Raw genomic sequence first — 14,596 nt, forward strand, 5'->3', positions numbered from 1 at the left:
TCTGTCCGCGAGCGCCGGAAGTGGGCGGCGGAAGGCCCTGAGGGGCGGAGAAGCCCGGGCGGAAGGGAGCAAGCGAGGGAGGCCCGGCTAAACAAGAGGCACTTCCGGGTGCTGCCATGGCGTCGCGAGGAGCCGCGGGGCCCTCGCTGCCGGCGCAACCCGACCGAGCGGAGCCCGGCGGGGACTTCGGGCCGGGTGAGGAAGGGGTCCGGGGCAGGAGGGGATTTCGGCTCCTGCGAGGTTTTAGACGCAGTGAGCGGGGAAGGCTGGCTTGGACGAGGCGTCTCAAACCACCTGGATAAGAATGCTGTATATTATTGTACATTGTATATATAAGAATATATATATTCTGGCATATATTTAAATATTATATATGTGTGTGTGTGTGATGTACGTATAAGTATATCGAATATATATACAGTATTATCGTATGTATGTGTGTGTGTCTGTTTGTGTGTGTATATATATAGAGAGAGAGAGAGTGTGTGGTACCTCTGGTTACGTACTTAATTCGTTCCGGAGGTCTGTTCTTAACCTGAAACTTTTCTTAACCTGAAGCACCACTTTAGCTAATGGAGCCTCCTGCTGCTGCTGCACCGCCAGAGCACGATTTCTGTTCTCATCCTGAAGCAAAGTTCTTAACCCGAAGCACTATTTCTGGGTTAGCGGAGTCTGTAACCTGAAGCGTATGTAACCCGAGGTACCACTGTATGTGTCTGTGTGTGTACAGTGGTGCCTCGCAAGACGAAATTAATCCGTTCCATGAGGCTCTTCGTATAGCGGTTTTTTCGTCTTGCGAAGCAAGCCCATTGACAGCTTAGCGGATTAGCGCTATTAGCGGTTTAGCGGCTTTTAGCGGATCAGCTGATAAGCGGCTTAACGGCTTAGGAAAAGGGGGTGAAAAGGGGAAAAACCCTGCAGGAACTCACAAGATATTTTTGTCTTGCAAAGCAAGCCCATAGGGAAATTCGTTTTGCGAAGCGCCTCCAAAACGGAAAACCCTTTCGTCTAGCGGGTTTTCCGTCTTGCAAGGCGTTCGTCTTGCGGGGCACCACTGTATATATATATATATATATATATATATAAACACTCCGCCTTTTTTCCTGACAGGGTTCAAGGCAGCTTACAGGTTAAAAAAAAACAAGAATCACGAATGCAATAATACTAAGTGCAATGCTACTATAATAATTCTATCAATGTTTAATGATTTGTTAAAGGTTGTTGCCCTCCGCCCCACCCCCAGGTTTTTTTTTTAGCTGTTCTTATTCTAGCTGCCCAGGTTTTGAGGAAGATGCATTTTTGCATTGCTTAACAAATTATTACTTGATGCTTAATTGTTTATTATAATACTCTGAAGTAAACCATTAATACCTGGAGTCTTACACTTTTTCAGTTGTTTCACTATGTGAAATAATGCTTGTTGGGTTTTGATGGTTTTCCATCTTCTCCACAGTTAAATTAGGAAAGTTAATTTTCTGCAGATTTCCTTGATCTTATTTTTTGCTGGACTTTCAGAAGTGTAAAAGTTGTAGGAATCACAAATGATATTGGCAACTGTTACTATTTTCTGTTACACCTTTAACTGCGTAGCTATGCTATTTATGTTTTTCTTAATTGTAGGACTAATAATTTATCAGGTATGTTTCCTTTCACAACTGCAGAGCAATTAAGTGTTTTCAGTCATTTCCTGGTTGCCTCAAGTCTTTTGTGAACAGGTTCCTTTATGTAGTTGCTCCCAATTTTTAATTTTGATTTATAGCTTCTCTTTAAAAAAAAAAAAGAAATGAGGACTTTTGAATAAATATACCTCCAGCTGTTGCCTCATGAGCAGTGCAACCTGATCTGCTGTTGAGCCATTATTTAATTGAAAATGTTTATTCTGTTCAACTGTTTTAAGAAATTTAATCTCCACAATATTTGAGATGGTTATCTAGATTCCGTCTAGACATTCAGTTTTGTATCAGTGATGTATTTCAAAACAATTGCTAGCTGTAAAATATATTATTTGGATAGTTTAGTCTAAATGTAAATGAGAAACTGTTAACTGTTTAGTTGTAGGGCCAGCGTTGCCACCAGACTACTATAGTAGTTCCGAAATACATGGTTGCGATAAAAAATGTGCTTCTCCTAATGCACCCGGAGGAACAGTATGGGATTCTGAAGATGACAAAGATTCAAGTCCAACGCCCAGGTTAGTGCATTAGTGTGAACATAGGAAATTGCCTTGTATTGAACTATGGCCATTAAGAGCTGTAATTTCCCAGCATTTGGGGTCTCGAGTGAACATTAACACAATCATTTAACATATCGCAATCATTGGACAGACATACAACCATCATGCAGTCACGGCATTAGATCAGAGCTTTCCAAACTTTTTCATGTTTGTGACACGCTTTTCAAACATGCATCATTTCACAACACAGTAATTCAGTTTTACTAGCAAACCAGCAATTTAACCAGCCCTTTTCCAGTCCCAGGAGGAGCGCGGGGAGCGTTCGTGTAACACACCTACACATTGCAGCTGACACACTAACGTGTCGCAACACACAGTTTGGAAAGCTCTGTATTAGGTGGCAATGGTATGTCGTGACTTCTTTTTTCAACTTCTGAACCTTTGGCAGGCAAATGCTATGGAGGATTTACTTGTTTTGTTTAAAGCTGTGCTTTTCAAAAAAAGTTACAGATTTCCTACAGCTTCTTCATGGTGTGATAGTTAAATACGTGAATCTTTGGGGGCTGGTCACAATCTAAGGCACTAAGGCTACAATAAATCATAAAGTAAAACAATTCAGAATAAAACATTACGGAAGAAAGTCAAATGTAAAGTATATATTCAAAGCAACATAATTAACAGGAAACTAAAATATCATCATAAAGGTTTCAAAATAAAACATTACAAAGGAAGTCAACTACAGAATGCACATTTATCACAGCAAAGTAACAGAAAAAAGTTATCTTAAACATTTCAAAAAAAAATTGCTAAAGGAAGTCAAGTATGAAATGCAAATTCAAAACAGCATAATTAGCAATATAATAATTTTATTAATAAAAAATCATAAACATATCTAATACTGTTGAGGACCAATCCTGCCAATGGTGGTTCATGGTGAGCAGCGGCTGTAGGAGCTCAGGCTTGATGACCAGGGTCTGCACTGACAGCCAAGATGGTCTGGTCTTTTCAGCAGCCTCAGCTTTTGTAGTTGGAGTCAGTCAGGGCCCTGCCCTGTCCTCCCAGGCCAGGTAGAAAAAGGCTTGCAAGACACAGAGCAGGTCTCGCAGCCATGATGGTCTGTTACATAAATGATTTCATTTAGTATTAAAATTGAAAAAAGATTTGTTTTATATGTATATATTGATCGAATGTATATATTGATCGAAGCATATAAGTTGTAAAATTAATATGGATATGCAGGACATCATGGATATGCTCACAATTGGCAAATGAATTTTTTTAATCTGGTAAGAACCCCCACCGTTCTCTGAAGTCTAGAGAAGGTTAAGGAGAGTCTCAGAGAGACATTGAAAGCAGTCAGATCTTTCTTGTTGATTTCCCAGTCATTTCCAGACTCCCCTCAGCTAGGGAGGCGGGTAGCAATTTGCCTTTGCATTTATTCTGCACTGCCAAAGTTTGTTCAATTCATGCACACTGATGTAAAAAGTAAAGGACCCCTGGACGATTCAGTCCAGTCAAAGGTGACTATGGAGTACAGTGCTCATCTTGCTTTAAAGCTGAGGGAGCTGGCGTTTGTCCACAAACAGCTTCCAGGTCATGTGGCCAGCATGACTAAACTGCTTCTGGTGCAATGGGACACTGTGACATAAACCAGAGTGCACGGAAACACTGTTTACCTTCCCGTCATAGCTGTACCTATTTATCTACTTGCACTAGCGTGCTTTCGAACTGCTAGGTTGGCAGGAGCTGGGACAGAGCAACAGGAACTCACCCTGTTGCACAGATTCAAACCGCCGACCTTCCAATCAGCAAGCCCAAGAGGATCAGTGGTTTAGACCACATACCTTTACACTGATGTATCTAATAGTTGACTCGGCTGCTTAGTTGGGAATATGGCTTACTATATAGGCGAGCCGTTTATATTATCGAAGTTGCTCTGAACTAATAGCTTTCCAGTGCTACTACCATGGACATAGAGGACACATACAGGATATGAGATGCAGTTCTTGAAATAATTTCAGGCTTTTCTTTTCAAAGTGTAGGTAATTACTGTTCACATTTTAGTAAATTAAGTGCTTTCATTATATTTGCAGAAAACACAGACGCTATCAGGAAGATGACGATGATGGATTCTTTGGACCCGCTCTTCCTCCTGGCTTTAAAAAACCAGATGAATCCCCAGAAAGGTAAATATCCCCCCAAGAATCCACCGTGCCTGGAAGACTGTTTGCTCTTCCTGTTCAGAATCAGACTTTAGTGAGTTAGCAGAACGCTTTATGATTTCTGTATGTAAAACAACAACAACACCCCAATCAGCAACTTAAGTGTTGAAAACAGACTTGAGATTGGTTACTCCAGGAAATGGCTTGTCAGGAAACAGACTTGCCATTGGAAAGGTCTTCAAAGATAATCTCATCCAACTTGGTGATGCAGAAATTTCATGGCTGCACCCTCCCTGACAGGTGGCTGTCCAGCTTCCACTTTCAAACTTTCTGCAAAGAAGGGCCCACCACCTTTGAAAGTAGTTTGTTCCATTGTTGAATATCTTGTGCTATCGGGAAGTTTTTCCTATGGTTTACTTGAAATCCCCCCCCCCCTTTTAACAATTTGAACCCATCGGTTTGAGTCCTGCTCTCTGGAACAACAGGGTCCAAATTACTCTCAAGTTACTCTCATCATTATAGCCTTTCAAATATTTATAGATTGCTATCAGAATTGCAGAGAATAGTTGTGTCAAATGGATGGGAGGAATTTGGAATAGTAAAGGCTCTGAGTGAGTAGCACTTGCCACCGCAAGCTCCTTGTTGATAACGCCAAAATCAGAAGAGAAAATGTTTTTAGGACCATTATTAAGTGTACTTTGTACATTGTAGCAACTTTCATTATTTCTCTGCTTTGGAATATGACTTTAAATTAAAATGTAAAATGATTTTTTTTCCCCTCTTCACGAGGCCTGTTATAGGTCCTGCCTTACCACCTGGCTTTAAGCAATCATCAGAAGCTGCTGAAGAAAACATATATTATGCAACCCAGGTGTGTAGAAACAATAATCGTGAAACAACAGATCCTGCTTTTTATTTGTGGAGCATGTTTGGAACAATGCACACACAGACACACACACACACACACACACACACACACACACAGACACACACAGACACACACATGCATATACGTACACACTCAAAACCTAACCCCCATTTATTCATCTGACAAGGTTACATATATGTTAACTCTGTAACACTTTGATTTGCAAATGCCTTGCTTGTTGAGTAAAGTTATATACACAAAATTTGAAACACAAAGGAGCAGGTAAAATAGAAGTTTCACAAGCTTTAAGATGCCACAGGTTCTTCATTCTCTTAAATGTAAAATTTCCTGAAAACAAAAATATCTGGCAGATATAAAGATAGTTGTCTCTAGTTCCATTCAGATTATATCATGGCCTTATAAAGAAGAAAAACAGACTGCAATAGAGCACTGCTCCCCCCTGAGCACAGCTCATGATTGGTGTGTGCTTTTCCTTCCCACCCAAGCAAAGGATGAAGCTCAGGAACTCTGAAATCAACACACCCTGTGTTACCCAGAGTGCAAAGGCAGCCTACACTCCCCAAATCCCTCCCAGATCTCAGAAGAACATGTCAATCTCTTACCACTCAGAACCTAAACTTTCAGTAGCAAGAACTCCAAGAACTGTCTAGGCACATGGAAATTCTGGAATCCCAAGGTTGGCAAGTGCACACACTTGGTCAAATTATGAAACCATATTAGAAATAAAAGTTAGGGGGAAAGCAGGCAAAAGGTTAAAACAAAATGCAAAATAAACCAGAGCACTGTGGCTCTAAAACTGGCTAATCTTCGCCTTTCCACTGCAATGTAATACTTCTAGTCTATGAGTAGGCAGTGAGAATGTTCAGCTTCCCAGTGGTACGCAATACCCAGTGTGGATTCTGATGCAGGAGCAACTTAGCTATTTAAAGCCTCTCCAATGTCTTTTGAGGGAGCGACCCCACAAACTTTCTGACTGATGAGGAGCTGTGGTGGCATAGGTAGACATCTTAAGCACCCTTCTTTCACTGAAGAAACCTAGAGGAAGATACGTCACAGCATGACTTAGAGGAATGGTGGGGGCAGGAGATTCTTGCTTCACACTCACAACCTTGGTTGTCAGAACGCTACATACAGGCAGAGCAATATCAGCCTGGAGAAGAACCGTGTTTGTTTGTTTGGGGTTTTGCTATGGGTAGTTGTACTTCAAGAAAGATCTGTGGAGTTTGTAAACTTGGATAACTTTTAAAGAGTGTGTGTGCAATTCTGTTTGGCAGGTTTTATTTGCACAGGGCCTAGGACTTGCCAATCAGAAGGTCGGCGGTTCGAATCCCCGCAATGGGGTGAGCTCCTGTTGCTCGGTCCCTGCTCCTGCCAACCTAGCTGTTCGAAAGCACGTCAAAGTGCAAGTAGATAAATAGGTACCACTCTGGCGGGAAGGTAAACGGCGTTTCTGTGTGCTGCTCTGGTTTCCCACAAGCAGCTTAATCATACTGGCCACATGACCCGGAAGCTGTACGCCGGCTCCCTTGGCCAATAAAGCAAGATGAGCGCTGCAACTCCAGAGTCGGTCACGACTGGACCTAATGGTCAGGGGTCCCTTTACCTTTACCTATTTATTTATTTATTTATTTATTTATTTATTTATTAATTACACCTCACCCGTCTGGCTGGGCCTCCCCTGCCACTCTGGGCAGCTTCCAACAGAATATTAAAAACACAATAAAACATCACACATAAAACACTTCCCTAAACAGGGCTGCCTTCAGATGTCTTCTAAAAGTCAGATAGTTGTTTATTTCCTTGACATCTGACGGGAGGGCATTCCACAGGGCGGGCGCCACTACCGAGAAGGCCCTCTGCCTGGTTCCCTGTAACCTCACTTCTCGGAGTGAGGGAAGCGCCAGAAGGCCCTCGGCGCTGGACCTCAGTGTATAAAACTATACTTAAATTTACCACTCTACAACATCTTCAAAGTAATACACAGTGAAATAATGAAATATAAAACTCTTTAAGAAAATAAATAGCAAGATTGAAACACCCTGTTCCGAAAGGATTGGTGTTTCTGCTGAGTAGTGCTCTGTGACCCTGGAGGGTAGCAACAAGGAATTATGTCTTTAACCTGTCCTGTGGAAAAACCATTGCAATGCTTTGAGACAAGGATTTTGCTCCTGCACAGTGGGTCACTAAGCTCTAGTGATGTTACAGATTCCACTAACCCGGAAGTAGTACCTCGGGTTAAGAACTTTGCTTCAGGATGAGAACAGAAATCGCATGGCAGTGGCACGGCAGCAGCGGGAGACCCCATTAGCTAAAGTGGTACCTCAGGTTAAGAACAGTTTCAGGTTAAGAATGGACCTCCAGAAAAAAGTAAGTTCTTAACCCGAGGTACCACTGTAAAAGCTCAGCAACTTGAACCCTAAAAAAAACTCCACAACTTTGGTGGAAAATTGTAAAAAAAGCTCAACAACCTCCGTCGGCCCACACACATGTTCACTTCTTCAAATCTCACCCTCTTTGAAAAAAGTTTGGGCACCCCTGCTGTACGCCCAGGGATGACTGGGGAGTCAGGAGAAGCATGGCTTCAAATGTTTAAAGATAAAATTTCTGTTCCTTACGATTGCAGAAAGGAAACTATGTCTTCTCCAGAATTCAAAGCAGATATTGTGTTTTCCACAGCAGCTGCCTAAAATTCCCTCATACCTTGTAAACAGGTTTGTCTGCTGGTATGTTCTTTATTCCTTTCACTTGTGCAACACTTTTCATTAAAATAATAATAACGAAGAAGATTTGGCTAAAACCCATACATTTGGCTTTTAAACAAATACGCAAATTGAGCTACTTAGAGTAATTCATCATTTTGCCACATCTTGGTTTCTGGTAAAGAGAGTTACATTGGCCTTAGGCGAAATACATGGTAAGTGAGAAATGTAACGAATGTATTAAGTAGACGAACAAGATACAAAATAAGTATGTTTATTTTGAGAAATACAGGGTTGATGAAATTTATTTGTATTTCATGTTGTAATAAAGACTATGGATAGCAGCGAAGAGGAGGAAGACATGATTGGCCCAATGCCTGCCAAAGGACCAGTAGAATCCAACACAACTAGAGAGATTGAATGTCGAGCTCAGAGAATGAAAGATAAACTTCTCGGTAAAGATGTGAGTTTAATTCCTGATTGTTTTATTTTTAAGCCTTGTCAGCTTTAGGCGTGCTTCTAATTTTGTTGGTCTACTGTTTAAAGGATGGACCCAAACAGGCTAAAAGAGAATCTTGGATGACGGATCTACCACCAGAACTCAAAAGCTTTGGGCTCGGTCCACGGACATTCAAAAGAAGAGCTGATGACAAATCGGGAGATAGATCCATTTGGACTGATACCCCGGCCGACAGAGAAAAGAAAGCCCAAGTAAGCCTTCGTTTGCCCCCATGTCCTCCTATATACACACCACTCTGGTGTACACATGGGACTCTTTGATTGTGTGAGGGGTTCTTTAATCGCAAAGAGACAGCTGCACAGTTGGAGGAGCTGCATGTGCATATTGCTTTGGAACCATTCCGCTTCGTAAAGCAGAACATTTAATTAGGCTCAGGGCCCAGGATGCAGGTCTTGCCAGCATTGCCGAGGTGGCAGCTGCTATTAGCAGTGCAACTTCAGTACAGGGGGGAAGCCAGGCAAAGGGCTTTTGAGGGACAGGGAAGGCGGCTGGGTTGCAGTAGAAGGATTTTGTCTTGCTTTTAGACACATCCAGTTTTGCCCCTGCGAAAGGCTGAGCTGGATGAATCCCTAGCCGGAATTAAGATTGCTGGAAGAAATATCAACAACCTCAGATATGCAGATGACACAACCTTGATGGCAGAAAGTGAGGAGAAATTAAGGAACCTTTTACTGAGGGTGAAAGAGGAGAGCACAAAATATGGTCTGAAGCTCAACATCAAAAAACGAAGATCATGGCCACTGGTCCCATCACCTCCTGGCAAATAGAAGGGGAAGAAATGGAGATGTTGGGAAAGGTGGGAGGGCACAAGGAGAAGGGGATGACAGAGGACGAGATGGTTGGATAATGTTCTTGAAGCTACTAGCATGAGTTTGACCAAACTGCGGGAGGCAGTGGAAGACAGAAGTGCCTGGCGTGCTCTGGTCCAGGGGGTCACGAAGAGTCGGACACGACTAAACGACTAAACAACAAGTTTTGCCCCGCTTGCCTTACCCACGGTACCACGGTAGCTGTTGTGAAATAAGTCCTCGGCTTGGGTCGCATTTGCTACGAGATGCAACTGTAACATGGCTGCTCTCACAGAACATGCCCCAAGAGTCCTGTACTTTGTTCTCAGTGCTGTGTGGGGAGTCCAATGTGGTGTGTCGACTCTGCTTCTTTGCCAGCCTGACCAGATGTAAACAAAGTTGGTCTGGAAGCGGCACGGAACACTAGCAGCCGGGTGTCTTGACATTGCCACACTCCTAGCTGTTCTTTAAGCTACAGAGGCTGGAGAGAGCGGAATGGAGGAAAGGAGGAGGGACAGAGGCTGGACAAGAGTCATTTGTCTGGGCTAAATAAGCCCAGTGGTGAGCCAGAAACCCGGCAGCCTTTTCAGGATTGCAGAAGGAGCGAGGAGGATTGAGGACTAGGGAGAATTGCAGTGTGAGCATTTGCACTCTAGATGACACTCCAGTATAGCATTACGTGAAAGGTAAAAAAGGGGTAAACAAGCGTAACAGAAAAAGCAACATCAGAGATAAGAAAAATGCCAGCGGCCCTATTATGAGCAAGGCTTCTTGCCTCCTGAAGTATGAATAGAAAATGGAACCTTGGCACCTCCTTATTCTGAAACGAGAGAGCTGGGGCTTGCAGCATTCTGAGAGTTTTAAATGGGAGAAGTATCCCAACCTGTTAATCTAGATCGGGTGCTCTGCACTTATACAGTGAACATGCCTGAAAAGCACGGCTGGTAATTTCCTTGCTTTAAGAAGCAGGTTTGTGCTCCAGACAGATCGATTTAAGTATAGATAGCCTTTGGTGCCTGCTAACCAGTTGTTTATTTGTCAGGAAGCGCCAGATGCGAAAAAGTCCATCGGTAAGGATGATGCAGAAGTTCTCCTGTCCGAGAAAGACAAAAGACTGGTTGAGCAGTTGTCTTCATACAATGTATGTATCATTTCACATTTCCCCTCTTCCTTTTTTTCTTTAGGGACGTTTCTTTCAATGGGAATATATCTAATACAACTTTGATTATGAGGTGGCATAGAAATGCCATTTATAAATAGGTAGAGAAAGACCCTCAATGATCTTTTATCCTTGTGTGGCCCTTAGAGGTTTGTTAGAAATCCTTATCAAACAGCTTGTAGAAATACAACTTCTTTAAAGGGCGATCTTGAAATTGGAATGGAGAAATGGCAAAGGAAGGATTAACCTGACGTTCATTTGGATTCTTGGTACTTATTTCCTTTGGTTCTATTTTTAAAAATTTATAAGTGCAGTGGTGTCCTATACATGTCTACTCAGGAGTAAGCCTCAGTTCATAGGTGAGCGAGTGTAGGATTGCAGCCCTTTGTTAAAAGGTCTCCATTCTTATCTCTACTTTTCTTCAGCCTGAATAATTATTGTAATAGTTTCCAGCTGAGTTGTTGTTTTTTCTTCTTCTTCTTATCAAGGACTCCCAGAGATCTGAATCTCTTATGGATTTGCATCAGAAAAAACTGAAGAGCAAAGCTGCGGAGGAGAAGAAGCCGCAGGAGAGGCGACCATTTGACCGTGATCAGGATCTCCAGGTCCATCGCTTTGATGAAGCACAAAAAAAAGCTCTCCTAAAGAAATCTAGAGACTTGGGCACTAGGTTTTCCCATGGCAAATGCAATATGTTTCTGTAATGTAAGCAGGCAATGATAGTGAAGTATAGTTGTGTGCCATTTAAAAACATCATGTAGTAGTACTATATAATAAAACATCTTTTTTGTATATACAATAAATGTATAAAAAGCTTTTTAAAAATAGGTCAGAGTTTTATAGCTTGTTCAGGACCCCTTGGGTTTTTTCCCAAAACGTTATTGAAATTAATAGGCCTGTTATGATCAATCAAGTTTTAAATAGTCATATGCACTCTCCTATGTGGATTTCGAGGGAAGTAATTGGCTGAGATTCCTCATTTGTTTATGGAGCCATTCAGATTTAATTGACAGAAATATGTCATATTTCAGAATTTGAAGTTTGGGCCTGATAATGAGAAATGGAAATTGGCAGATAATGTGAATATTGCCATAATTACTTACGTGTATATTTGACAGGAGAGTAAGTAAAGCATTCTGTCTTTCTATACCCAAAAATGTCTCGGCCTATTGTATTTTATAGAATCTTCCATTCTTGGATGAGGTAAGCAACTGTGGATAACGGGGACAGATTTGTTAATTAGACTGGAATTTAGTAGAAAAGGTAATACCAGGGCGTTATGCTTCTAATAGATGGGTGAAAAAGATGTTTAGCTTTTCCTATAATTGTAGTGCACTTTTCAAACTTCTCTCTGGATCAAATACAGTGGTACCTCGGGTTAAGAACTTAATTCGTTTTGGAGGTCCGTTCTTAACCAGAAACTGTTCTTAATCTGAAGTAGCACTTTAGCTAATGGGGCCTGCTGCTGCCGCCGTGCGACTGGAGCACGATTTCTGTTCTCATCCTGCAGCAAAGTTCTTAACACGAGGTACTATTTCTGGGTTAGCGGAGTCTGTAACCTGAAGCGTCTGTAACTTGAAGTGCATGTAACCCAAGGTACCACTTTATTAAAGGTAAAGGGACCCCTGACCATTAGGTCCAGTCGTTGCCGACTCTGGGGTTGTGGCGCTCATCTCGCTTTATTGGCCGAGGGAGCCGGCATACAGCTTCCGGGTCATGTGGCCAGCATGACTAAGCTGTTTCTGGCGAACCAGAGCAGCGCACGGAAACGCTGTTTACCTTCCCGCCAGAGCGGTACCTATTTATCTACTTGCACTTTGACGTGCTTTTGAACTGCTAGGTTGGCAGGAGCTGGGACCGAGCAATGGGAGCTCACCCCGTTGCGGGGATTCGAACCGCCGACCTTCTGATCGGCAAGCCCTAGGCTCTGTGTTTTAACCCACAGCGCCACCCGCATCCCAGTACCACTTTATTAGGATCCCCATAAAGGAGGCAATGGAGCAGAATTTCAATCCCATACAGTCTTCTTAAAGATAAAGGTAAAGGTACCCCTGCCCGTACGGGCCAGTCTTGACAGACTCTGGGGTTGTGCGCCCATCTCACTTAAGAGGCCAGGGGCCAGCGCTGTCCGGAGACACTTCCGGGTCACGTGGCCAGTGTGACATCGCTGCTCTGGCCAGAGCCAGAGCCAGAGCCAGAGCCACACACGGAAACGCCGTTTACCTTCCCGCTGGTAAGCGGTCCCTATTTATCTACTTGCACCCGGAGGTGCTTTCGAACTGCTAGGTTGGCAGGCGCTGGGACCGAGCAGCGGGAGCGCACCCCGCCACAGGGATTCGAACCGCCGACCTTTCGATCGGCAAGCCCTAGGCGCTGAGGCTTTAACCCACAGCGCCACCTGCGTCCCATCTTCTTAAAGATACAGAGGATCTAACTGATATATTCCTTCTGGGTATGAAACACATGCCATATGAGTGTCTGTGCAACACACTTATATGTAAATAGAGAAAATACTGAAATTGATTTCAAAACAAATTAATTCAATCTGCGAGATGACAGCAGGAGACTCGGCAAATATGCACCCTAAATGTTAGCGAAGTTGGAACAGTCATCTGGGCCAAGATGAGGAGACAGTCAAGAAAACTGAAAGTGGTAAGGCTTTCCAAACAACCAGCAAAGTATTAGAGCCAATTCTCTTTCTCCAAAGGGTTCGCTTCCTTCTCTGTCAACATATCTGCACAACATCAATATGGATTCAATAAATCCCTTACTTCATGGGTGGGGGGAAATAAGGTCTAGTTCACTAGCACAGGGACGCAGGTGGCGCTGTGGGTTAAACCACAGAGCCTAGGACTTGCCGATCAGAAGGTCGGCGGTTCGAATCCCCACAACGGGGTGAGCTCCCGTTGCTTTGTCCCTGCTCCTGCCAACCTTTTTTTTTTTTATAAATATTAAGCATTTTTTAAAACAATCAAAGACATAGGTAATAACATAGTTTTTTCAAATATCCATGTTTCATGCACCTCCTTGGACTTCCTCACAGCTCTTGCTCCTGCATTCTAGACTTATAAATTTTGCTAGCAAATTATTAAATTAGTTCCATTCATATGATAAAATTTCCCCAAATTCTCCAATTTCGGAATTTAAAATCACACTTATAAAATACTTAATTATAAAATACTGTTTAACCAAAGTTTATCTTTTCTTCCAATTACGCTTAAATTTATGTTTTTTATGTTTGATTTGTTGAAGCCATGTTGTTACTAATCTTACATCTTTCTTAACTTTCATACAATTTACAATATTTTTGTAAATAGTCCTTAAATTTGTTCCAATCCTCCTCCACCAGTTCTTCTCCCAGGTTTCGGATTCTGCCCGTCATTTCCGCCAATTCCATATAGTCCATCAGTTGCATCTGCCATTCTTCCAGTGTGGGCAAATCTTGAGTTTTCCAGCATTTAGCGATGAGTATCCTTGCTGCTGTTGTAGCATACATAAAGAAAGTTCGATCCTTCTTTTGCACACTCTGGCCGACAATGCCTAAAAGAAAGGCCTCTGGTTTCTTAGGGAAGGTATACTTAAATACCTTTTTTAGCTCATTATATATCATTTCCCAGAAAGCCTTCACTCTAGGGCAAGTCCACCAGAGGTGAAAGAATGTTCCTTCAGCTTCTTTACACTTCCAACATTTATTATCAGACACATGGTATATCTTTGCAAGCTTGACTGGAGTCATGTACCACCTGTATATCATTTTCATAATGTTTTCTTTCAAGGCATTACATGCCGTAAATTTCAAACCTGTGGTCCATAACTTTTCCCAGTCAGCAAACATGATGTTATGCCCTATGTCCTGTGCCCATTTTATCATAGCTGATTTGACCGTTTCATCCTGTGTGTTCCATTTTAACAGCAAGTTATACATTCTTGAAAGTGTCTTAGAGCTGGATTCTAACAGTTCTGTTTCTAACTTTGATTTTTCCACCTGGAATCCTATCTTTTTGTCCAACTTGAAAACTTCTTTAATCTGAGCATAATGTAACCAATCTCGCACTTTATCTTTTATTTTCTCCAAACTCTGCAACCTCCAATTATCTCCATCTTTTTCTATTATTTCCCAATATTTTGGCCATTTGGCCTCCATATTGAGTCTTTTCGGGGCCTTAGCCTCCATTGGTGATAACCACCTTGGGGTCTTGTTTTCCA

At 42.4% G+C, this 14,596-nt stretch overlaps 1 protein-coding gene across 1 annotated transcript; it reads left to right on the forward strand.

Annotated features, from left to right (window-relative positions):
* Positions 1-41: 41 nt before the first annotated feature.
* GPALPP1 (GPALPP motifs containing 1) lies at positions 42-11,547 on the forward strand. The gene is made up of 8 exons (XM_079975414.1): positions 42-195; positions 2,053-2,191; positions 4,267-4,359; positions 5,125-5,206; positions 8,255-8,386; positions 8,470-8,634; positions 10,274-10,372; positions 10,879-11,547. Exons 1-8 carry the CDS (start codon positions 117-119, stop codon positions 11,092-11,094), a joined length of 1,005 nt encoding a protein of 334 aa, XP_079831540.1. The 5' UTR covers positions 42-116; the 3' UTR covers positions 11,095-11,547.
* The last annotated feature ends 3,049 nt before the right edge of the window (positions 11,548-14,596 follow it).

Source organism: Podarcis cretensis, assembly GCF_951804945.1.
Source record: "Podarcis cretensis genome assembly, chromosome: 5".
In the NCBI taxonomy this organism is placed as follows: Eukaryota; Metazoa; Chordata; class Lepidosauria; order Squamata; family Lacertidae; genus Podarcis; species Podarcis cretensis.

Excerpts from the sequence above, each read along its gene's own strand:
- GPALPP1 (XM_079975414.1), top strand. The coding sequence starts at position 117 with ATGGCGTCGCGAGGAGCCGCGGGGCCCTCGCTGCCGGCGCAACCCGAC. Across the intron at positions 5,207-8,254 it reads ACATATATTATGCAACCCAG|ACTATGGATAGCAGCGAAGA; the intron begins GTGTGTAGAAAC and ends GTTGTAATAAAG. Across the intron at positions 8,635-10,273 it reads ACAGAGAAAAGAAAGCCCAA|GAAGCGCCAGATGCGAAAAA; the intron begins GTAAGCCTTCGT and ends TTTATTTGTCAG.